General features: G+C 42.2%; 1 protein-coding gene and 1 long non-coding RNA gene across 6 annotated transcripts in view; one reads left to right on the top strand and one right to left on the bottom strand.

Annotated features, from left to right (window-relative positions):
• Nucleotides 1–9,704: 9,704 nt before the first annotated feature.
• On the bottom strand, nt 9,705–16,218 carry LOC116666932. 2 transcript variants are annotated; one of them, XR_004323733.1, is made up of 3 exons: nt 16,016–16,218; nt 14,569–14,713; nt 9,705–9,717 (listed from the first exon to the last, which is right to left on the bottom strand). It is a non-coding gene; the product is annotated as an uncharacterized LOC116666932 (long non-coding RNA). The 2 variants fall into 2 exon arrangements; XR_004323732.1 differs by lacking the exon at nt 9,705–9,717 and adding an exon at nt 12,644–14,202.
• Nucleotides 16,219–16,417: 199 nt separating this feature from the next.
• Nucleotides 16,418–23,957, top strand: part of EDRF1 (erythroid differentiation regulatory factor 1) — a 35,711-nt gene continuing 28,171 nt past the window's right edge. For all 4 annotated transcript variants that reach the window (XM_032490685.1, XM_032490684.1, XM_032490683.1 and 1 more), the window contains exons 1-6: nt 16,418–16,654; nt 17,606–17,814; nt 19,506–19,572; nt 20,205–20,330; nt 21,374–21,498; nt 22,000–22,156. In XM_032490685.1, the coding sequence (XP_032346576.1) occupies nt 16,547–16,654; nt 17,606–17,814; nt 19,506–19,572; nt 20,205–20,330; nt 21,374–21,498; nt 22,000–22,156 (792 nt within the window). In that variant the 5' untranslated portion in view covers nt 16,418–16,546. The remainder of the gene's footprint in view (nt 16,655–17,605; nt 17,815–19,505; nt 19,573–20,204; nt 20,331–21,373; nt 21,499–21,999; nt 22,157–23,957) is intronic.

Genomic DNA, 23,957 nt, shown 5'->3' with positions numbered 1-23,957 from the left:
GTGTTGCCCAGTGAATGCCAGTGCAGCCGGGAGGTGACCAGCCAGTGTCACCCCAGCACGGCCACTTCCTCGGTGTGTGATCTTGAGCAAGTTACTTACGTGCTCTGTGTATCAGTTTTCTCATCTGTAAAATGGAGATATTAAAATGGGTACCTACTGCTTTAGGTTATTGTAAGGATTGAAGACACTGATACAGGTAAAATGCGCAAAAAATTGTGTGACCCCTAGTGAGCTGTAAATAAACGTGAGCTGTTTTTACTACATATTACTGGTTCCCCAAAGTGCATGCATTTTGTCAGGATGGCCTTGGGAACTCAGTGGTGGTGAGGGCAGGAGGAGGAGGAGGCCTTGGAAATCAGAGGCGGGCAGGACCAGAGCTGGGGACCGGCTCTGTGGATCTGGGAGTCTGTCCCCAGAGTCGGGGCTTTGGGATGTAAACGAGGCTGTGGCAGAGGCAGGTGTTCTCCGTGCCAACCTGAAAAGCCCAGCAAGAAGCCATCCTAATTCCCAAAGGCGGCTTCTCCGGGCTTCTCCCAGGCCCTGACCTCACATTCTGCCTTTCATTCTCTTTCTCTGCTTGGACGTGAGATCCCCTCAGCTGTGTTGGCATCTGTTCTCCTTAGGACGTGGAGGTGGGGAGTGCAGCTAGGTGGCGTGCAGGTGGGATGAGGGTGAGGAGCAGGGTGGTGCAGGAGGGGGCCCCCATGCACCACCCGGGGAGCCCGGGGAGCGCAAAGGCTGGTCTGAAGTCCATACCGCTCTGCTAACGGGAAGCCTTGCTTCAGTCTGAACTGGGGTCTTCCAAGAAGCAGCACCAGCAGTGACAGGCTCTTCAATGTGGGTTCCAGCCACAGGCGAAAGATCAGGCTTCGCTGAACCGGAGTGAGGCAAAAAAATGACAGTAGGTGTCTTCTTGTTCCGCACACAGACTGTAATCAGCTCTCCACAAGGTCATCCTGGAACACCAAGGACAGTCCAGACCCCTCCTGGCTGTCCTCAGTAATGGACGGAGGCAATGGTGCAGATAATCCAGCCAAATGGTGGGTAATCCAAAAGCCATTTCCATTTGGCCTTGGGAGAAGTTTCCAAGCTCATTCTGAGCGTGGCTGTACGCAAGCCTCTCTGCCAGATCTGGGGTGCATGGCGGGGTCTGGGCACATCCCAAGACGAGGCTGCATTCAGGGGACAGCGTCTCCCAGCAGCTGCTTTTCAGGCTGCGGTCACTACAGAGCATGGGCGACGACACAGGCGGTTTAGGAAGGGATGTGTGCAGGGGTTCTCTACCTGCCCTCCTTCCCTGGTCCATTCTCCACCTTTCCCTCACCTGCCCAGGAGGCATCCTCTGGGCTCCTTTGCCCTCTGGCTTCCTGGCTGGTTTGAGTGCCAGGACGTGGGCTCAGAGAAAGTAGAGAAAACCCGGGGTATCTCCTGCTTCCTCCCTGCTCTGGCGCCATCTCTCTAGAAACCTCTGCTTCCCTCCCCTTCCTCCTCGGTACTAGTTCTCACTCCCTCCCTCGTTTATCCCTGCAGTCCCTTGGGGTGGTGACAAAGCCTTGTCTTGTCCCCTGTGGGCCCTCCAGCTGCCCACACCTCCATGGGTGGTACCTTCACTGGAGGCTTTCACGAAGCCTCTGGGGCGAGGTCTGTTTCCCGCTGAAGCCTGACTTGCAGAGGGCGGCAGAGGACAGGGCCAAGGCTGGGGCTGGAGCTGGGGCCGGGAGGGCTTAAGCAGAGAGGCAGCTCAAGTCCGCTCAGAGCACAGCCCCTCACTGGATCTGACTGAAGCCCACCACCCCTTTCTGTGTAGAGGCCGCCTGGCTCTGCCCAGACTGCCCCACCTCCTCATTCCAGAAACATGGCATCAGGGACAACTCACCTGGATAATCCAGTGTTGGAGGCCCATCCATTTCCTCCCTGTGGTCATCTGCGCTGACCAACCTCCCTTGGAAATGTAGATACCACATTTTAAAAGGAGGAACTTACCCAACATCCTTGAATTTTCCTTCTCCTGAGCCCCTTTGATCCTGGATCAGAAAAAGAAGAAAAGAAAAAAAACAGAAAGAAAAAGAAGAAAGGGAGTTATAAAGGATGATTTGAGACTGTTGGGGAATTCAGATACAGCTCCTATACTGGCTTTTATCTCATCAGAGCTGAATACCTGCCTGTGATGCTAGTATTATGCAAAACCACTGAGTGTCCTTATTCTGAGAAGAGCTATGCTCAAGTATTTAGGATGGACACATAATGGAATATTACCTTCCAAATATTCAGCAAGGAAATTATGCTCAAACTGATACATATGTAAATATATGCATAGAGAGATAGAAAGAAATATAGATAGATGGATGGATGGATGGATGGATGGATGGATGGATGGATAGACAGCCATCTGACCGAGAGAGAAAGATGAACTCAGAGGAAGTTGATGTGACAAAATGTTAACAATAATGAGGCAAGGAATGCAGTATTCAGGTGTCCATTGTTCTGTTCTTTAGGGGTTTTTGTTTTTTTTTATAGTAGGTTTGAAATTTTTCAGAATAAAACAGAAAAAAAAAGAATCTGAGTAGCATAAAGATTTCCCAGCAGCAGCACTGAAAGCCAAAACCAGTAACAAGGGTGCCTTATAGGATAGTGAGCGATAATGATTTTTCGATCCAGGTTTCTATTCCCAGCCAGACTACCGACCCAAATAGGGAGGGTAAAACAGATGTATTTTTAACATGGGCAAGAACACAACAGTTTTATAGTCCATGTACCTTTTCTCCGGAAGCTGCTGAAAGGTGTGCTTCGAACAGCAGAGATGGGATGTGGGGAACAGTGGAGCTTGTTATTGGTAAACATGTAGCAGAACATTAAGGAAAACATAATGATGATAGTACCCAGAAACCTGAGCAAATATAAAATTGATGCCACTGTTAACTCCAGAAAAAAAAAAAAAGTATTCCAGAAAACAGACAAGGGACTAGAGGGCGTCTGGCTCGGCAGTTGACGACAGTTGTAAAGTTACAATAAAGAAAACACTGTTTCACCAAAACTAGGGTGGGGGGGGGGGAGTGTGTACATAGAAAGGTAGGGAGTTGGTGATAATGAAGTCCTAGCCTGTCTGATTTCACATGTCTGAAAATTAAAAGATAATGTAAAAAAAAGTGATAAGTCAAGAAATAGCTGCCCCAAGCAATTGAAAAGAGAGGCTCAGATAGGTCTGTGTGCACTCATGTCCATAGCAGCGTTACAACAGCCAAAAGGTGCAAACCACCCAAATGTCCATAAGCAGATGAATGGGTAAACAAAATGTGGCACATACGTACAATGGAATATTATTCAGCCTTAAAAAGGACGTTCTGACAACTGCTGCAACACGGCTGAGTCTCAAAGGCATGATGCTCTGTGAGATAAGCCAGTCACAAAGGGACGGATACCGTGATTCCACTTATATGAGATACTCAGAAGCGGCAGATTCACAGAGACAGAAAACAGAACAGAGGTTACGAGGGGCGGGGGTGGGAGAGTGGAGAGCTATTGTTGAATGAGCACTGAGTTTCAGTGTGGGAAGGTAAGAAAGTTCTCGAGATGGATGGTGGTGCTGGTCGCACAACACTGCAGATGTGTTTAATGCCGCTGCGTTGCACACTTGAAAACGGATAAAATGGATAAAAAGAAATGTCTGTATAAGAATCGTATTTGAAGTTTTGGTAACCAACAGGAGAAACAGCCAGGAGTTGTCAGCCCTTGCCACCAGGAAGGGCTGTGGGGAGGTGGAGACGGGAGGGACGCAGCGAGAGAGCGCTCCTTTTTATGAGAGTACTTGATGCACTCCTTTACTTTTAAAAGTATAGTGTACCCATTCATATAGTGCATGACCGTGTGCCAGGCCTGCTTTAAATATTTCATGTACAAGCTCGTTTAATCCTCGTTTAGCTGTGAGGTAGGTGTCTGTTCCACGTTTTGCAGAAAATAAAACAGAGGTGGTGGGGAGGGCTCCAGCCCAGGCAGGCTGGATTCAGAGTCCCTGCTCTTAACTGTCCGACGTTGCTGCCTTTTCATGCACGCATACTACTGTGATAAAAGGAAAAAATTAATTTGAAAATATGCTTGTAGATATATTTTATGTGCTAGTGTGAGAATATCAGATCCCTGGGAGTGAAAAACCCTCAATTTTTATAAAAGACAAAGCACAGCATTCAGTTCCTCACATAGGCATAAAAGCTATTAGAACAACACTGACACTGACATTCTGCTCATTTTACTCTGCAACTGAAGCACAGAAGCAAATGACTCGTCTTTGCAGTTATAAGTTTTAACAGGTCTCGCTGGTTTTGCAATCCCCCCGAATTTTCCCTCTCCTGTCCCTTGCCACAGTGATCATCACCATAATGGTACCTGTGGAACAAAACATGAGAAAAATGAGCACTGAGAGAGTAAATCAAGCTTCCTTTAGAAACAGAGGAAAGTAATTTTGCAGTTGAGAAAATATGTTGAAATATTATTTTAACAGTGAAAATAGTTATATCACAATTTTAAATTACATTTCCATTTGAAATGGAGTCGATTTGCACCACCTACTGGAACATACAGCTCTTATAGAGTCAGAGGTTTCAAAATTATTAAACCACTTTTAAAATTTTAGAGCTGCGTTCCTAGTTATCTTCAGGAGACCAGCCCCTTTGACACGCTGGAAACGCCAAATGCTGATTTACTTCAGGGACCATTTTCTAAAACAAACTTTCTTTAGAAGCCAAATTTAATCATCTAGCTAAAGTAACAAATTGTACAACCGCTTATAAAAATAAAGTGACTAAGCCAAATACATCAGCCAAAGGGATAAAAATGTAAATTAGAAGCAAAACTGAAATCAATGCACATGATCAGTCGCTAACTCACTATTAAAAAAGAGGATTCAAGCAGACAAATGGAAAATGGCAGGAAACAGAAGCAGACAGGATAATAAACAGAACATAACTCCACATTAATTAAAAAAAGAACTCGCCCAGTGAAAATTTGATTCTGTTTATATCCAAAGTAATAATCATCGTCATGGCTTAATTATAGCCGAACGTCAACACACAAAGTATTCACACTCAGGTTCCTTGACGTTTTAAAGGAAACACAAACAAAAATTTCCATTTTTCATGACAAACTACTCCAAGCAATACATTTCTGAATACATAGTAGCAACATTTATTATTGTGTAATTGACAGAGATTCAGGAAAAAAATTACGTCTACAGAACCTACTATTCTAGATGAAATTGCTTTAGAATAGAAGCCTAAATATATTACATTTTAATTTCTTGAAACCTATTACAGCATTTCACTTATTTTATGGGTATTTTGTCTGAAAATTGATTTTATTTTTATATGTCAACTAAATTAGATGTCAACTAAATTAACTGAAGCATAAAATACGCTGGCAAGATACATTTACAAATACACACGGCAAAATGGTGTGCGCGTAACAAGAATCTGATTTAAACTCACAAGTACAGAAAGATCCCATGCGATGCGACCAGTTCATTCACAATCTTTGTTGTTGCAGGTGATTTGTGCGTGACAAGCCTGTTTACAGTGACAAATGCCACGTGCAAGGTTGCTGGAAGTTTTTTTCTTTCTTACTTTAGTTCACTGCTGGTGTGATTTCATTCTTAAGGTTCTCACCTGCATTAGAAATCCTGGGTTGTTTAATTTCTACCAGGTGAGCAGTCAGTCTCTTCCCAGACATCACATCCATGGACCCTAACCCTAACTCTAACCCAAAGGTTAAGGTCCACTCACCACCTCTCTGGAGATGACTCGGACTCTCACACCCTAGTCTGCAGCCCTGACCTCTTTTTACAGCCTGAGCAGTAAATCCTCCTGTCGGCTGAGTGCCCTCCCAGGTGTCCCAAAGGTACGCCATCCCATATGTCCCAAAGCCAACTCATAACCTACCCCTCCAGCCTCATCTTGTCTCAGTGTTCCCAGCTCACCCATCCCACTTACCCAACCAGGTAACCCTGATACCTATTTCCCGCTTGCCCCAATCCAGTCTCCCCAAAGCCCTGGCTGTTTTACTTTCTAAATCTCCCTGGAGCCTGTCTGCCTTTCTGCATCTCTATCATTATCCCACTGGTCCAGAGAACCATCATGTCTAGCCTCGACCAATTCAAGAAGGCGTAGCCTCCCTTACCCTGACCATGTGACTCCTTGTTCAAAGCCTTTCACTGAGGATACAGAGAAATTCCTTAACAAGCCCGCAGAGACCTTTCCTGGTCGGTGCCCACCCACCCCTCATCACGAGCTCCCCCTGAACCACCCCTTTTCTGTGCCTCACGCTGGCAGTGCCTCCCTCCTCTGATACCAGAACTTTGCCCACAATTTTTCCTCTCCCTGGAATTCTCCTTTCTCCACCATCTTGCCTAGTTACCTCCTCCCTGACCTTCCTGACTGCGTCAATGAGGACGTGCAAGTTCACATTTTAAGGAGAACTTATTTGAAAGTTTCTGCGTGCCCCCACTAAACTGTTTCCACACCAGCTGCACACAGAAATGTGGAATAATTCACTCAGATCAGGGCTAGAGGGGTAGCCCTGGCTCTCCCCTGGCTACCCCCTCCCCACAGGGAGACAGGCCCACCCGGAGCTCCAGCAAGCCTGCCCTAATGGCTCCAAGCCTGCTTCCCAGGCCCAGCCCCCAAAGGACCTGGTGTTCGCCCCCGCTGTGCCCAAGGGATGGCCCAGGGGCATCTGTTAGAAGGATCAGAAGACAGAACATTTCAATAGTTTCCAAAGGGATGGCTGTGACGAAGGCATATTAACCAAGGAAGGAGAATAGGACGCATTTTATTTAATAATTTTTTGGCTTAATATATAACTTTAGATGTTTAGCCATAGGCCATGCAACCTCCATTTATAGTCTCCCCCAGACCCTGCAAAAACACACAAAACTCCCCAAATGGGCACAGGGTTGGCTTCGTGCGTATCTAAGAAGCAACTTTCTCTCTCATTTAGTATCAAGATCTGAAATCTCAGTTCATGGAAAATTGACTCTTAAAGTCAACGGAGAGGTAAAAATATGAAAGCCGAGACTTGGTGGGCACAAAGGGTGGGGCGTGGGTGGCGTGAACTACTGAAGTCAGCCAGGGTTGAAAACACGTTCCAAAATCATTATATGGCAGCAATATATTAAAAATTATGTTCTTTGGATAGTGGGACAATGCATTTTCTTGCCTTTTGCATTCTGCTACTGTTTGAATTTTCCAACTTAAGTGTGCCTGCATTTGTAATGAAAACCTTATTCTTTTGAAAAGTCAAGTTACTATTCTGTTTCATTTAAAAAAACGTGAACATTTTGCCAAGTGTTCTTTGCTCTCTGTCACACGGAAGCAATGCTTGGAATTTTCTGTCCATGAATTTCACTGGCAGAGACAAAAAAAAAAAAAAAAATCCCGTATTTTCTCAGAACTCAGTGGAAAAAGACTATGGTTATACTTACAATTTATGTAGTGTGGGATAACAATAAGCTTCATTTATAGGTTTTAAAAAATGCATTGCCTGACTAGTGGAAGCAGGGTCCACTTTATTTCAGGCAGCTCCTTGAGTTTTCTTACATGACCCCCACTGCCTAACTTCCATTAAGCCCACGTTGATGTCTTTCAGTTTCCTAAGTGTGGTTTGGAGTTTGTTTTTCATAGCCATGCTCTAAAAATCTAGTTTTGGTTTTCCTTACTTAGAAATAAGTATTGTCTAGTTATTAACTGCCCACCCCTCGTTCCCCTATTCCTCCCCTCAAGCCCCATGAACCCTGTGTTCCAGCCAACTGGGTGACTCCTGTCCCCACACCTGCCTCAGCTACTCCCACCTCCACATTTTGCCAAGTGTTCTTCCTTCATCGTCCCACCCCACGCCCAGCCCTCCAAATCCCTTCCCAAACGCCTGGGACTCCAGCCCTTCCTGAGCTCCCTGCACCCTCACCCCTCCCAGCCCAGTGTGTGTGTCTCAAACTGGAGCATCCCCCACACCTGCATTCTTCCTCTCTCGGTGGCCATGTCCGCCTGCCATTACTGGGTACTTGCTACAGCCCTTGTCCTCCCCCTAGACTAGACGATAGGCCCTTGAGGTCAGGAGCCCTGTTCTGCTGATGTCCTTAACCCAGTGCTGTCCCTAGGACTGGATAAGTGTCTGTTGGGTGGAACTGAGTTAAGCATACACCATCTGGTCAGTCCCATCATCTCTCCCAGAACGGCTTAGGGCTCTCTTGAGAAAGGTGTCTTTCCATAGTCAATCCAGCAGACTTAAGACAGTGAAAAGACAGAAGAAAATAACTGGAAGAATGCAAAAGGGAGGATTAAGTTAAAAATGATTTGGGGTGGGGGAGGGGAGGGCTTAAGTGTTAGAGTGCATGCTTAGCATGTGTGAGGTCCTCAGTTTAAAACCCAGCACCTCCTCTAAAAATAAATATTCCTAATAATCCCCCCCCCAATTTTTAAAAAATGTTTCAGGATGAACTAATTTTAATACTAATCTGAGGAAGGGGAGGGTTCATGGAAGCAGACTGGATGGGATTGATAAGTCAAGGTGGGTGATGGTGATGGCTACCTATGGGGTTGTTTTGCTGTGCTCTCGGCTTAGGTATGTATTTGAAATTTTTGTGATGAAGGATTTGGAGAAGAAGGCAAAGGAGGAGCAGCAGACTCAGAGGGTACCCTGGGTAGAGGCCTGAGAGAGGAGTTGGGATGTGGGTCTCTCTCCCTCTGGGAACCATCCTTCCTGGTAGCAGCTCTCCTCCAGCATCTAGACACGCCCCCCCATTCATTCATATGGTCCCTCCACACTCAGACCTTTGACCCAAGTAACACCATCCCAGGCTGTCTCTTGGGTAATGCCAGGGAGCATGGGAGCCCTCAGAGCCAGGCTCTACTTCAACTAATCCAGCTGGCAAACCCTCATCCGTGTGTGTGTTGTCACAACTGAGATCTTCTGGGACAGAAAGTCTTTGATGTTTCTTAAATCATATCAAGCAGGGCCCCTACAAGAAAGAATCTGCTACGGGTCCCAGGAGATGTCCTGGTGGCAAATGTTCTGGAAGCCTTTCAGTGACAGTGGAGGCCAGTGCAGCCCACCTTCTGCCCAGAACCACTCCATTTTAAACGACTCCTCAGAAGGTCTTCCCTACGGCTGTGGTTCTCCCGTGAGCCACTGCACTCAGAGAATACACGTTCATTGCAGCCAAGATGCACAAAGCACTGTATTGATCGCACACTCTGGTCTTTCCAAAACAATTCGTGACATCCACAATGATCATGTCCAACCAGTTTTAGGGATAAAAAAAACCCGAGACCCTCCAAAGGGAGAGCTCCTTCCTGCGCTGCCCCTTCCCTACTTCCAGGCCTTTAAGAGAGAGATGTTTGTGATGTAGATGAGGCCAGTCCTTTTGCACAATGTTGACAGACAAGAGGAAGGTTCCAGAGAGAAATGCCACAGCAGCAAATGAATATAAATGATCCTTTTCCACTCTGTGTTTATAAAATGCCTTTTGTACCCAAATCTCAAAGCTCTCCGGGAAGCCAGGCTTTGACTGGCATTCCACTCAGGGTAACCGTGAATGGTCAGAGCCTCTCGAGTAATTTGTGATAAGAAAGAACCAAAGTCCAGACACTTTTAAAATGCAATAGTCTTGCCTTCTGGGTAGTAAACAAAAGTGTACAGATGGATAATGACATCTGTGGATTCTGGCTTCATTTTCTAAACAGAACAAAATGTAAATAAATATGTAAAACATTGTTTTAGGTGGATAACACCCATGGTTCATCCAATAGTTACCGTTCTGCCCAACATTGTCCTTAGATGGATTCCATTACTGGGTGCCTTGTGCCTGCATCATGGTGAGAAGGTGAAATAGAGCTCGTCAGTGCGGACCAGGAAGGCAAATACAGAAATGTTTAGTAAAAAGGTCCAGTCGGCGGTTTTGACATGGGACAACTGTGCACTCAGTGACACCTTCCTTTGTTCTCGCCACTGGAAGCTTCCTTGGAAATGCTTCATAGTTAAATGCTTCCTTAGGGTCTGCAAAGGCCAAGCCCTTAACTGGAAAGGCAGAGGCCTGCCTGAAGGACTGACCTGAAGGTTCACATGAGAATTCTTTCCTCCTTGCCCTCAGCCTGAGGTGCGTGCCCAGCAGGAAGAACCACTAAGGCTCCATCCAGCCGCCAGCGAGGTGCCTGCAGGGCAGTCGTTAGTGACTTGGGAACTGTTCCTAGGATTCATTTAGAGTAATAATCAGCTTCGGAGGATAAAACTCCAAAGACCTAAGAACGCTTCTGCTGAGGGAGTAACACCTAGCAGAGACAACCTGCCCCTACGATCTCTTGCAATGGATTCTGAAAGTCAAAGTTAGTAGCTTGCAAAAGAATTTGAAAAGAAACTCAGAGGAAGAAAATACTTCATCCAGTAACTAGAAAAGGAACTCCTTCAAATGCGGGCGAAATGCTTTCCAAATGGTTTCAAGTATTTTGCTTAGATGTTATTATCAGTCTACAGAACAGCAATTAAATACTTATCAAGAATAACTACATAAGATGTCTGTAAGCACGAATGCCTTGCTATTAAGCTGGTAAATTGTACATCAAGGTTGGCATTGTCTTATATACTAAAATTTTTCTACTCTTGTGAAATTAAAGTGCAAAGGAAAATATAGATCATTAACTTGATAACTATTCTTAAAGGGTAGCTAGCATGTGGTTTTTGGTTCTAAAAGCAGTGGTCTGTAAACTTTCTTATCCCACACCATTATTAGTTGAAAAAAAACTCTGAGCGTGTAGCCCCAATATATGCATATGTATTTATTTGTAGGTAATACACTAGCAGTAATACGTTAGCATAGCACGAAAGTAGAAAATGTTTAAAGTCTAAAACAATCAATATTTTACAGATTTTTATTTTATTTATTGACCGCAAGCTAATTCTGCTCTCGCTAACATTTTTAAAAGATTAAAACAGTCTCTCTTTGTGACTCTTGGTTGAAAACTTTGTGATATAACAATGTGAAGTGTCTGTCTAAGTTCAGTACATTTTAAAACTTGGTTTTGACGGCTGTCATCGCTTAAAATATCTCAGAAGATAAGTAAACTAACTAGGAAGAATCACATGGCTTACCAACTCAAACTACTCACTCCAGTTGTATCCATAAACTATACAAAGGTTTAACTGAAATTTGGCTAAATTTCCACCTTCTTTTAAGTCCATCCACCCTACTTTGACAAACCAATTAAATGGTGTCAAGGAATAATTCAGAGATAGTTGTTTGACGTGTAATTTGTTTACTTGTACTTACACGAGGAAGAAAGGTCAGTTGACTGTTGTCATGGGACAAAATTAAAAACAGAATGTATAAAATAGAAGACAGAGGAAAAACCCTGCTGGCAGCTGAGAAGAGTGAAATGTGCAGGCACATTTTGGGGGTAAACAAATCATCTGGAGACAAAGAGATCAGTCTGAGCATTCTGAGTAGGCCAAGTAGGAGTTATCAAAAACACGAAAACAAAAACAAAAACAAAAAAAACCAAAAAAAACCAAAAAACGATTCTAAGAGGTGGATCCAAAAACTCTCCATCTGGAAGATTTTTAAAGGAGGTGAGAAATTTCAGTTTCTAAGTTTTGTGCAGATGTTAGTTTTTGTTTTTTTTAAATAAGCGACATGGCACTTTTAGCAACAAAATCACATAACATTGGAAAGATTTGCAAACATCTTTTTTTTCAAAAATGCTCTCTCCATAGGATACAGTTCTTTTGAAAACCAAAGACTTTCTCACTCATTATTAAAACATTGCCATTATCTTGAAGGAAAAGATTGAGTCTGTTTGTTTTTGTGAAACTCTCTCTTACAGCATCCCAATGACAGTTATCTGTCATCATGGAAAAGATGAGGAAATGTGGAATACTTTCAGAAAAAGAAAATATAGTAACTTGTTTTTTTAAGCTTGACGATACTTTTAAGTGTTTCGTCACAAGATGATCTGTGCTCTTTGCATGGTGTGTGAGATTTCCAAGGTCACCCTTTTGTTATATGATTACAAAACTCTGAAAAGATTCACCAAAAGGCCTTGTTTTGCCACCAAATTTTACCACATAGATGGCCTTTATGGTAGCCAAGCCACCCTATGCTGTGGTAGACTGCGCAATGGTTCACGGACACCCAATGTCCCTCCTTAGGGGAGCAAGTCTTCAGTGCCACCCGGATGCTAAGTTTGGCCATGTGTATCATTTTGGCCAAAAAAAGTGAGCAGCAGTGATGTTTGTCACTTCTGACCAGAAACTTTAGGAGCTGGTTTATGGTTCTGCAATCTCTTTGTCACACCACCACTCCAACTGGCAGGGCACCAGATCCAGGTTGCCTCAGCCTGGGTCTGGGAGTAAAAATTACCTGGACTAGTGAAAGGATGTCCCAAATGTCACATGGGACACACCTTTGCTAAATATTTGGGAATTCTCACTCTAAATTTTTTTTTCACTGTTTATCTGTAATTGATTTTACCTGGCACCCCTCATTGTACGTCACTGACATTTGTTTCGGCTGCATAATCCTATCTTACTTGACTGATACACCAGCTGACCACGGCCCAAGGAAGGACACCTGTGCCAACCTGTATATTAAGTATTAGTAAGGGTTAATTTTGCCTTTACTTTTCAAATTAAAACAAAAACAAAACAGAAATTACAGTTCTTCTATACTGCAGGGGATTGTGTTTGGAGATCACTGTCCTAAGGTGTGGTCTACAGGCCAAGGTTGTCAGTCACTAGTAAATCACTAAAAATGTGGATTCCTCCACACTGCCCTAGAGAAACTGACTTAGAATCTGGAGGTGGCTGGAGAATCTGCTTACTTAACAAGTTCCTCGGGTGATTCTGAAACATTAAAATTCCCCTAAAAGGCATTCGCAATTTAAATTTTAAAAGGCTAACAGCACTAACTAGTACTCAGAGACCTGCCTGTGCTATTGAACTAGCTTTGTATGACGTTCAACAGGTCAGTTCTACTCTCCTTTCCGGACTGCACTGCTCTCATCTAAAGAGGGATGCACTGGCTCCGATCATCTCCAAGCTCTCTTCCAGCCAAAGTCCAGCACCAGGAGTCAGAAAATCAGGGCCTTCCGAAATCAAGCAGGCATAGTACACAACTGAGGCTGGGTAGGTTAAGGCACTAGTTACGGAGGGGACTGGGGGCAAACAGAGGGTCTAAGCCCCAGTCTAAGCGCTCCGTGAGTGTTCCCTCTTCTGTTCAGGAACTGGAGGGCCCTGCGCACATCTACCTTACCTGTAACTGTACAAGTTTTTGAAAAGATTTCTCACGTTGCTTTGGAAAACACTGCGTGCACTGAGTAACTAAATGAATTTAGAATTGACTAGCATTTCTCTGAAATCATCATGGGTGCTGGGAGGATTTTGGTAAGCGGAGAAAGTCTAACGTACAAAGTGTTTTAGAATGAAACACACCGTGGGAACACTAACTTCAATAATTAATAACATTGACACTGCAATATTTTGGAGATACTTCATTAGACAGTTTTAGCTTTGGTTCTGCAAGATTAAAAAAAATATATATATATATCCTGGAGCCAACAATAGTGTTTTTACGTCTCAAACGTTTGATAAGCGTTTAAAAAGCCTCTTGGCACCATTCATTTTACCTGCATTGCCTAAGGGCTGAAATAGTTCTATGGGCTGGTGCTGTGCTGCTGTTGGTAAAACTGAGATGATCAGTTGGGACATTAACCCTGAGGAGCTCACCATCAGCAAGGGAGGCAGATACCAACAGGTAATTGTTCTATAAAGGCGCAAGCGCAGGATAAAGCTACAGACAAGTTCTGGCAACAAAGAGAGGGACTCCATGGGTAAGGAGCTGGAGGTGTTAGGAGAGACTTATTAGGGATGATTCCTGAGATGGATGAGTCTTTAGGAATAAACCAGGTGAGGAAGGGAAAGGTATTCTAGGCAGAGGAAAAGCACCAGCATACATAGACTTATGGGACCACTTGCTGAAGCAGCAAACGAGAAGCAGTTCATTCATTCAACAAATATTTCTTAACAGCATCAGGCACTGGAGAGGCAGGTAAACACGTGAGTGTGCTGACTGGTTACAAGATTCAGGACAACTGCACCTCCAGGGCAGAGCAGGGCACAGATGACGAGCGGGGCTGGGAGCTGGGGGCAGGGAAGGAGGGGAAGGCAGAGCTGGGAAAAGATAAAAATGAACAAAAAGAAGTATCCTAAAATGTGAAACTCTGGAAGTAATGACCCATGTTTTCATACCTTGTATTTCAATCATGTACATTAAAAACATGATTAATAACTTTAAAAAAAAAACCCACAGCACATAAACATTTTTGAATAGGGTAAAGAAATTAAAAAGAATATATAAACTTTGTATAATTCAGATGTGCTCAGTTTCTCCTGCCATCAGGGACCACCCACTGAAATCTCTCTAGTCCCAGCCCTGTGAGAGGCCCCAGGAAACCCGGTCCCTCCTCAGGTTTCCCTCCACAAGTGGATCCTGGGAGCCCCTGGTTCCCCTAGACTGATGTCTCCTCTGCTGCTCACCTCCTTTTCTTGCTGAGTTTCTGGCTCTCTCTGTCTCATTCTTCTCCGCCTTTTCACAGGCTGTTTCCAGCACATTTTCTCTCTAAGCATCATCAAGACGGGTTCAGGCACTTACTTCTCAAGAGGACTGCAACATATCTGAGTCCTGAAAAAAGAATTACTGCCACCTCAGGAAATCCCTTCTTACAAGGACAGAATTATACAACAAAACAACAGAATTTAAAGACTATTAGAAGCTAAATTATATATGTAGAAAAGCTTAATAAAGTGACATTTTACTATAAAATAATGAATAATTTGAAAGAGAAAAAGATTTAAAGGATAAATTTTAAATCACTTCATTTTACCACTCAGATGTTTTTATGGACATTGACACAGAAATAGACATTCGTAAAATTAAGACCTTCTTACATATTTGCTTTAAATTTTTATCACTTAATGTGATGCATAATTTTATAGTATAGGTACATTTAACATATCATGTGCAATTTAAATGTTCTTGAATACTCTTGAAAAGTAGTTGCACGAGTTAATGGTATTATGTACCAAAAACAGACTTAACTACCCTCCTAATGTTATTTGTGTTCAACTTTTTACCATTATGTATAATAATGTATTACTTGCAAAAAACAAAAAAGACTTAGGTATAAAATACAAACAAAATTACAAATATCAAAATCAATACATGTTGATTTGTGTCTAAAAAATGTGCTATTCTAGTAAATTCATTGTTAAACATAAGAATGTTTTGTGACACTTGAAAACAATTTGTAAGCTGAGTCTGCTGACAGTCACAAGGACTTCTAAATATGCAGATAATTAGTGCGTTATCAGAGTCGAATGTAAATTACAAAGTGAGATAGCCAATAACTGCAAAGGCAAAATTAATTTTTTTAAAAAGTTCAGTATTTTACTGCAAACTTAAACAGACTTTTTTGAAGGATGTGTTTGCATTTAATTACGTTTGACTTGATATGGGTGTTGGCTCAGGGAATAAGAGAACCTAGCACCTTCAAAGCTTTAAATTGGCCTTGGCTATTTCTCTACCTCTTTACTACTCAAAGCACTGGCATCATCTCCGGGGGTGGGGGGTGTCTGGTAGAGATGCAGAAGCTCAGGCCTCTCCCAGAGCAAATGAATCAGAATCTACATGTTAACTAGACTCCTAGGTGTTTCCTGAGCATTTTACCACTGGAGAAGTCCGTGGACCACTGGACGCCCTTTGCTAGCTCCTGGAGCCAGACAGTCAGTAAGCAAACTCTGCTCCTTCGGGGAGCCACTCCCCCCGAAATCCATCCCTTCAGCAAAGGCGGAGGGCCTCGTCTGCACCGCTCTCCCCGCGGAGCCCCGCCGCTCCGACACTCGGGACCGCGAGACCCGCGCACGCATTGTGATGCGCGGACAGGACGCCGAGTCCGGGCGGGCTCGAGTCTGGACTGCCCCTCACCTGGGAGTGTCTCCCTTCCTTCCTGGCTCTGGGAGCCCGTCTGTAAATCGAGGGGGCCCTGACAGCTGAGGAGGGAAGGCTGCTAACCCTTCACTACTTTATATAAAGAGAGTCTCTGGTTACACCAACAGCAGCTTCTCCCCGCCCACGAAAAGGACCGCGGCTCACTGACTAAAACCAAAGCTCGAGTCCCCGAGACCTGTTTGCCAACAAAGACCGGCGCGCAAGGGGTGGAGCCTAGTCGTCAGATAACGCGAGAGTTAGCTTCCTGAAGAGACTCTGACAGACGCAGGCGCACTACAGTTCCCGGCCCCTCTGAGAAGGTGGCGTCTACCGGGGGAGGGGCGGCCGGGCCTCTAGCACAAAGCTCGCGAGATTTGAACGAGACAGAGTCGCTTCTTCCTGTCAGAGGCCGGAAGTGCGGAGTGTGGGGTGTTTCTGGCGCTGTTCTCCCGCGCTGCGGGGCCCGGGTACCTGTCCCGGCTTCTCAGGTAGAGCCTCTCCTCGCCTCCCCTCCCCTGAACCGAGGTGATGGGGGACTCCAAGGAGGCCGGGGCTGAGGCTCCGCCGGCCGGGGCCGCTGCTCGAGGAAGGCTCAGCCTCCTGTCCCAAGGAGACTCCGAGGAACCTTCTGCACAGGTGAGTCCGCCGCGGGGCCGAACCTGCAAGGCTCCAGGGGCTGCGGGCCTGCTCCGTCCGGAAGGAATGTCACGGTTCCCGGCGGCTTCTGGCGCCTTCTCCACGACTTCCGCAGCGCCCAAAAGGGAGTGGAAGTCTGTGTGCCTGTCGCCAAGTATTCAGGTATTTACTTGCAAGTCATTCGTATCAGAAACAGTCCTGGCTTCCCACTCGGCGACAGGTGCGTTGGACAAGGTCTCTGCTGTCAGGGAGGGTAGGTGTAAATATGTAGTTCCAAAATTGGCATAGTTGTCAAAGCTGGAGGGAGAAAAGAGGGAGCTCACCGAGATGGGACTGAAGGATGCACAGTGTTTGCCAGGCCGAAAATGCACTGCCTGGAAGAAGGTTAGAATAGTTAACTCAGACCCGGAGCTTGCTCGGGGGTGGGTGTGCCAGAGAAAATTGTGAGGCTCCCCCAGTGACTTTCTATGACGTTAGATGTTCAGAGTATTTCTGTAATAAACTGATAAATTACTAAACGCTTACTTTAAAAAGGCCCAGATACCTGACTACAAACTGCTTTCTAAATGATGTATATTACTGAAATTAAAATATACCTTTAATACTGAACAGAGGTTTTAAGTTTTGCATTTAGTTAAGGTGATACTGTTGATTCCTTGATTTCTGCTTCTGCATTTTCTATGAATGTTTTAAAAGATTGGTTGGCCTGTTTCCTAGCTAATAACCATAACCATCACACTCCTTGAGTCATCTTTTTTCTTTGAAATTATGTGAGTGCATGTTATTAAGTAAGTGTTAAAATGTATGCTCGCCTTTATGAAGTGCTGTTCGTAACATGCAGCATACGATCTTGTAAGCCTAATGTGGGTGGTGTTTTGTTTTCTTTTTATAAAGGCGAGGTTTCTCATTCCTAGTAGTGTTCGTTAAAGTATGACTTAATGTGTCAATCAGGGATCAGCTTTATTTCTCGGAGGCAGTGAAGTAAAGAGCCGAGCTGTGGTGAAATACTCTTCTGCCCCTCCTCGGACGGCATTTGCTCGCCTCGAAGAGAAAACAGACTTGAAACTCCCACCTGCCAACTGGTTACGAGAGAGTGCCAGACTAGGACCAGCAGGAACTACCATTCTTGGCAATAGTAAGAAAAGCAAGCCATTTTCAAGGTAAATATTAATTGATGGCATTTTTAGCTGTCCCTCAGCCCTCCCCTTATATCTAATACTTGCTTTTCAGTTTAATTTGTAATGCTCAACTTGCCGAGATTTCACTTTAGAGAAATATTATATTTGACTTTCAGAGTTCTTTTTTCTCCTGATAATAGGATTGTATTATAATACGAAGCTATGAATTGTATATGCGTCTTCCAGATCTGCATCATGTTATTAACAAAGATGAGTTTTAACCACTAAAATTCAATCAGCTATTTTAATTTTAGCCAATTTACATGCCTTCTGAATATGTGAATACAGAGAATCAAGGTGGCATATGACAGGAAAACCGTTAACACTGCTTAATCTGTCCTGTGGAAGTTTTCATTAAATGGTGGTGGATGGTCTGGTCTGAAAAAGCAGTGATGTAGAAACCCAGCATGCTGGGTGATGTACACCCTTGACTTTGATCCTTGCTGGAAATTTTGCCGGTGGTATTTAAAGTTGAGAGAGTGGCTTGGAGTCTTATAGAGAAAAATGTACTAATGTCTGTATTCTTGTAAGCCATTTAATGTGTCGGGTTCTCTTTTTTCCTCTCAGTGATTGAACCTAAAATATTTCCGCGTAACATATAGCAGGAGCCATAAATACATTAATACTTTATGTGCCAGTAGTTTGGAAATTATCCTAATGCCTCATAAGGTAAATGTTGTATTTGCAAAATGTTGTTTGTTTGTAGCATTATTTAGACTAGAAAAAAATTGGAAATAGCCCGCATATCTTCTTTTAGAAGAATGGCTTAATAAATTATATGACAACACAATTAAATGTGAGGTGATTTAAATGGTTATCATATTGACTGTGTACAGCCACTGGGCTAAGTACTTTATGTGTTTATCTCATTTAATTTTCACAACAATACTCTTGAGTTTGGTACTGTTAACCGATTTTTATGTGGAAAACTGAAGCTTAGAAAGGTTAAGTAACTTGCCTGGACCACATGGTAAATCATCAGCATGCTTTGAAGTGAGGCAGTGTCCTGACTCAGGATACTAGGTCAGTATCCGGACTCTTTGCCACTTACCAACTGAAGAATGGAGATGTCAGCTGCTTTTCAGGCTTGCAAATTATAGATGTGCCTCACATGGTACCTGGCACAAGCTGGGTGCTCATTTAGCTTTTTTCCCTCCTTCTGGTTGAATTGGTGTCACGTGCATTTTTTTCTCATATTTTTTTTTACAGGGTGTTAGTCTATATCAGTGGGAACAAAATCTCAGAGACTAAAATCCTGATAAATGTTCCTGTTGCTATTTTGCTTATCTCCCCACCTGAAAAGAGTAATTATCTCGAACTGTTTTCTATTGTATATTTTTTAGATTTCATGACTACAAAAATAAAAATAATTGCTGTTTTTATTCTAAGTATTTCCTATTTAATTGCTTCTAATGATTATATATGATTATATGTATTATTATATATTCTCTATGTTATTAAATCCAAGATGTCATTGATTTTGTCACCCCATTATTTTATATAGCACTAAGAAGGAAAAACTTGCCAATTTTATTGGTGATTGGCATACTGATTTCAGGATGTTCGAATGTGCAAAATGTGCATCCCAGCAGTGATAAAATATAGTATTCTGTTATAAGCAATACCTGCACCTCCATGAACATGACCTTTGTGGCCTTTGTTTCCTCCGTTAGCTTTGGAATGGCATACGACTTTATTGATTCAGTGGGAAATGACGTAGATGTTGTCTCTGACTCTGAAGTAAGTGTCCTTATTGCAAATATAATTGAGATATTTGTGTTGGGTGGGGATTTATAGCATGCTCTGTTCTGCAGTCTTGAAAAGTGAGTGATGAAATAAGATTCAACTGTCTGATTATTGAATACCTTTTTTATTTAAAGTAATACTGTTTACCACATCTTTCCTTAAAGAGGAGGGAGCAACCCCCAAAACGCTGGCAGTGGTAATATTAACATTGATGGTAGCATTTTAATAATAGCAAATATAATGTTAGGTTGTGTAATGTTACCAGTTGAGAATTAGAAATGATACCTCCAGTAAAATCTATTGTTCCTTAGTTGGTCAGTTTTATCTGATATGCTAAAAGCCTGGGTCAGTGTGACCTGTACATATTTTATGAAATTCCATTATGTGAAAATAAATCTTTGACTGTCATTTACATTAACACAGGGTGACTTGTAAAATGTAGGTGATTCTGGTTTTAAAGCTCTGTCTTCCACGTGTTTGTAGGTAGCTCTTTGTGTAAAGTACAGTTTATATGACCTTAAGGAAATAAAGTTTATTATGCTTTAAAATTGAAGTTAAAGTTTGAAAGATTCCAGATCATACTAAAAAGGTCCTTCTAAACTGTTTGTCCTCTTAACTTTTTTAAGAACATAAAAAAGCTCCTGAAGATTCCCTACAGCAAGTCTCACGTGAGCATGGCCGTGCACCGCATAGGGAGGACTCTCTTACTGGACGAGTTAGATATTCAGGAACTCTTTATGAGATCATCTCAGGTAATGCTTTTTGTGAAAAACAACCAGAGGAATACTATTTTAACAATTTAGGTGTACTAGAAATGTGGTTTTGTTTCAAAGAAAGCCAAAGTGGAAGTGTGTTTAAAGTACTTCAACTAAGAAATGAGAAGCTTCCCTGAAGTTAAAGCAGCTTTAATAAAGGAAAAAAAACAGAAAAGAGAATGGGGAAGAAACTTACTGTAGTGATACTGGCCGCCAGGATTCTTACAAGGAAAAGGGTGAAGCCAGTGAGGAAAGTTGTGAAAAATCTGATTTAAGGGACTAGTTTAAATTTTTGAAAAATCCTTTGATGTCACCATTAAAGAGATTCTCATGAAACGTGGCTGCCCAGAAATGTGAAAAATGTTATAAAAAAAATTATTCCTATGAATATAGTTATTAGAATTAATTGGTTCTCTTAAAGCAGAGCTTCTCAAACTGTATGTTGGTAAATGACTATCTTCCCAGTTTTATCAGACTGTGCTGAGGATGGATACTTTTGTGAAGTATAATAATGTTGCAGTTTCTCGGTGCTTACTCTGCATTTCTGTGTTTACCTTGCCATTGAGCATAGTTCACATTCCTGCCAGTGCCATAGGCTGCACTTAACAGGGTTCCTGTGATGCTTTGATAAAGGAAAATGAGTTACAGTGATTTAAGTTGACATTTAAAATAAATGTTTTTCCCTTTGGAAAGACCACAGTTCGCTTCATCGTGTATGTACTAGCCGCTGGGCAAGGTCTTGAGACTCACAGTCCTTGCTATAAATGTACAAACAGTATGCAGAGTGGGATTTACTCCAAACACCGAAGAACAGGTTGTGGGGAAGGGTCACCTCTTCTAGTCTGGCTTAAGAAGAGGAGGAAGACAGGGAGATTTCCTGAAAGAGGTGATAAGAACTGAGTCTAGAAAGATAAGTGTTTCATGAGTATGTGTTTCTGAAACAGTATTCAAAAAAAAAAATTTCCTGTGAGAGAGCAATAGGTAACACATTGTTTTGACTGCAAGTTTGTTCTATTTATCAATTTTTTATGTTTAATCAGACTGGTGATTGGACATGGTTAAAAGAGTTTTATCAAAGACTTATTGATCAGAAGTGGCAGAGGAAGAAAAAAAGCAAAGAACACTGGTATCAGAAGGCTATTCTTTCCAAGTTTTTGTATTACAGGTACTTGGCTACTTGTTTATTTTTTCTCTTAAGAAGAGAAATGAAATTCTGATCTAAAACTTAATATGAAGCCAGTGAAAGTAATTTATGTTTTGCCCATGTTATTGTTTTATTTGTTTATTTTATTGACATATAGTTGATTTACAGTTTGCATTAGCTTAGGGCACAAATGATCTTATAAAACAGAAACAGACCCACGGACATAGAAAACAAACGTATGGTTATCAAAGGGGAAAGGAGGGGAGGGATAAATTAGGAGTTTGGGATTAGCAGATACAAACTACTGTATATAGAATAGATAAACAAGGTCCTACTGTGTAGCACAGGGAGCTATATTCAGTAGCTTGTAATAGCCACTGTTATTGTTGACATTTATCCTATATTCCTTTTTTAATGAGATTTATGCTCGATTATAGAATCTAGTTTTAAAAACCTCTGGGCTGTTGCATAAAGTTACTGTTAGTAACAATGTGGTATTTTTTTTATTCCTGATTTGGCCAGTATCAATGGTGATGGAGCCGCTCAGCCTGTCCCGTCTGCGGCAGAACAGCAGGAACCGTCCAGTTCCGATCAGACGAACGATTCTGATGGGGCTTCGTGGCCTGCCCCCTTTGAAATGCCTTCTTCAGTCTCTGAAGATCCCAGTGCTTCCAGTCAGGTTAGTTAGTACGTACGTGCTAACTTATTTAAGAAGACAACACCAATTATCTTGTTAATAAAAATAGACCAATGGGAATAAAAAATATTCTGTCAATTTATGTCTTCGCAATTAGAAAAAAGTACTTTTCTTAGTTTTTCAGTATGGAATTCACAAGAGATATTATGAATAACTAGGTCAGATTTTTTTCAGTTGAATAATTCAAAACATTTGAAATAGCTTATCAGTATGCTTATCAATACTGAGATTATCTCTTGAAAGTTATATATATATATATATATTTATGTATATATAAAAATACAGTGGCATAGTAGATTTAAACTACAGAAATATTAAATGCCCATCAGATATTGAGACTCACAGGCCTGTCTGTCATTTAAATCCTGACCTACCTTAACTTTTAGTTAGATTCTTAGGCCTAAAATAACCCTGAAGGTTTTCTAGATGAAGTTCTGAAACTTAACCTACATTAATGTTATTAAGCTTTTAGAAGGGAAGAGAGAGTAAGATACGTTATCTGTTTTGTGTCTTACACTCTTGGTTTTTTCTTATTCTTTGTTTTTGCCCTTATTGTGTCTATCAGGGAATAAAGTATCTCCATAGATGTGAATTGTGCATGTCTATTTTCAGGAAAATATATTGACAAATTCAAGGAAGGTAAAAATAAATTCTTTAACTTTAAAACCTTTAAATTTTGTTTTTCCTCTTGCTGTGTGTTCTTACACATTGAATGCTGTTTGTCCAGATTGTTTCTGTCCTCACAGAGTATAGGGTTATAGGAGGCAAATACATTTAACTTCATTTTAGTTTTAGTAGGTTTTCAGGTAGAGATGCCTCATTAAACTATATAGTGAACTTAAATTTTTTGCAGAGTTGGGAAAACTGTAAGGAAATGGAAGGGAGTAATTACCATGTAAATCCACAGAGTGAGAACTTTAGGAGGTGGGGGTATTTAATGGATGAGAAGGGCGTGGGTGCTGGGTGCTAGCAGGGCCCCATGTTGTGACCTGGGTTGTGGTTACATGGGTGATTTGCTTTGTAGTTAGTCATTATGTTATATTCTGTATTGTTTGTTTTATGGACTTTCCTATATGTGATTGTATTTCACTAAAGGAGTTGTAAAAAAATTATTTAGTATTCCTAGACTTCAAAACACATACATTCCAAAAAAACCACGTAATAGAAATACTGGTTTTCTACCACCCATCTCCCCCTTTATCAGCCTCATCATTCTCTTCTTAAAGGGTTACTGTGAGAAACCTTGCAGGCTTTTGAGAATCTGTAGACTTGCACGTGGAGGAAGTGAACTGGTATCTATTTAATGCCTCTTATGCCATGTGCTTTATGCCGTGTGGGGTGTGTAAGTTTTTTTCATCCTTGGAGCTGTATATGTATTATGTTGTTGGTATCATTTTACAAGTAAGTAAATAAAGTTCATATAAAGTAGATGTTTATCTGTGGTCACACAGCTGGTTAAGTTCAAGCTGGGGTTTAAACCCTGATCTTCCTGACCTCAGAGGTTTGTTCTCACAGTGGCACTCCACCGTGTCCCTGGATTCCACACATTTAGAAGGCCCTGTAAGCAGTTAGGTTGTCTTAGCAATGGCATATTCCTAAACAGAGCTAGCCTGCCTAAAAATAATCTTTTACAGATTATTTTTTATAACATTTGTCGCCTAAATTTCAACATATAGAGATTTATTTTTGTTAGTAAGCTATCACCTTGCAAATTCTTGCTTCCAAAACTAAAATGTAAGACAGTTTGAGGCCTGTGTTAAGCAGTAATAGAGTTTAGATAGGT

This window comes from Camelus ferus, chromosome 11, assembly GCF_009834535.1.
Source record: "Camelus ferus isolate YT-003-E chromosome 11, BCGSAC_Cfer_1.0, whole genome shotgun sequence".
In the NCBI taxonomy this organism is placed as follows: domain Eukaryota; kingdom Metazoa; phylum Chordata; class Mammalia; order Artiodactyla; family Camelidae; genus Camelus; species Camelus ferus.
This window is presented reverse-complemented; position numbering and strand designations above follow the sequence as displayed.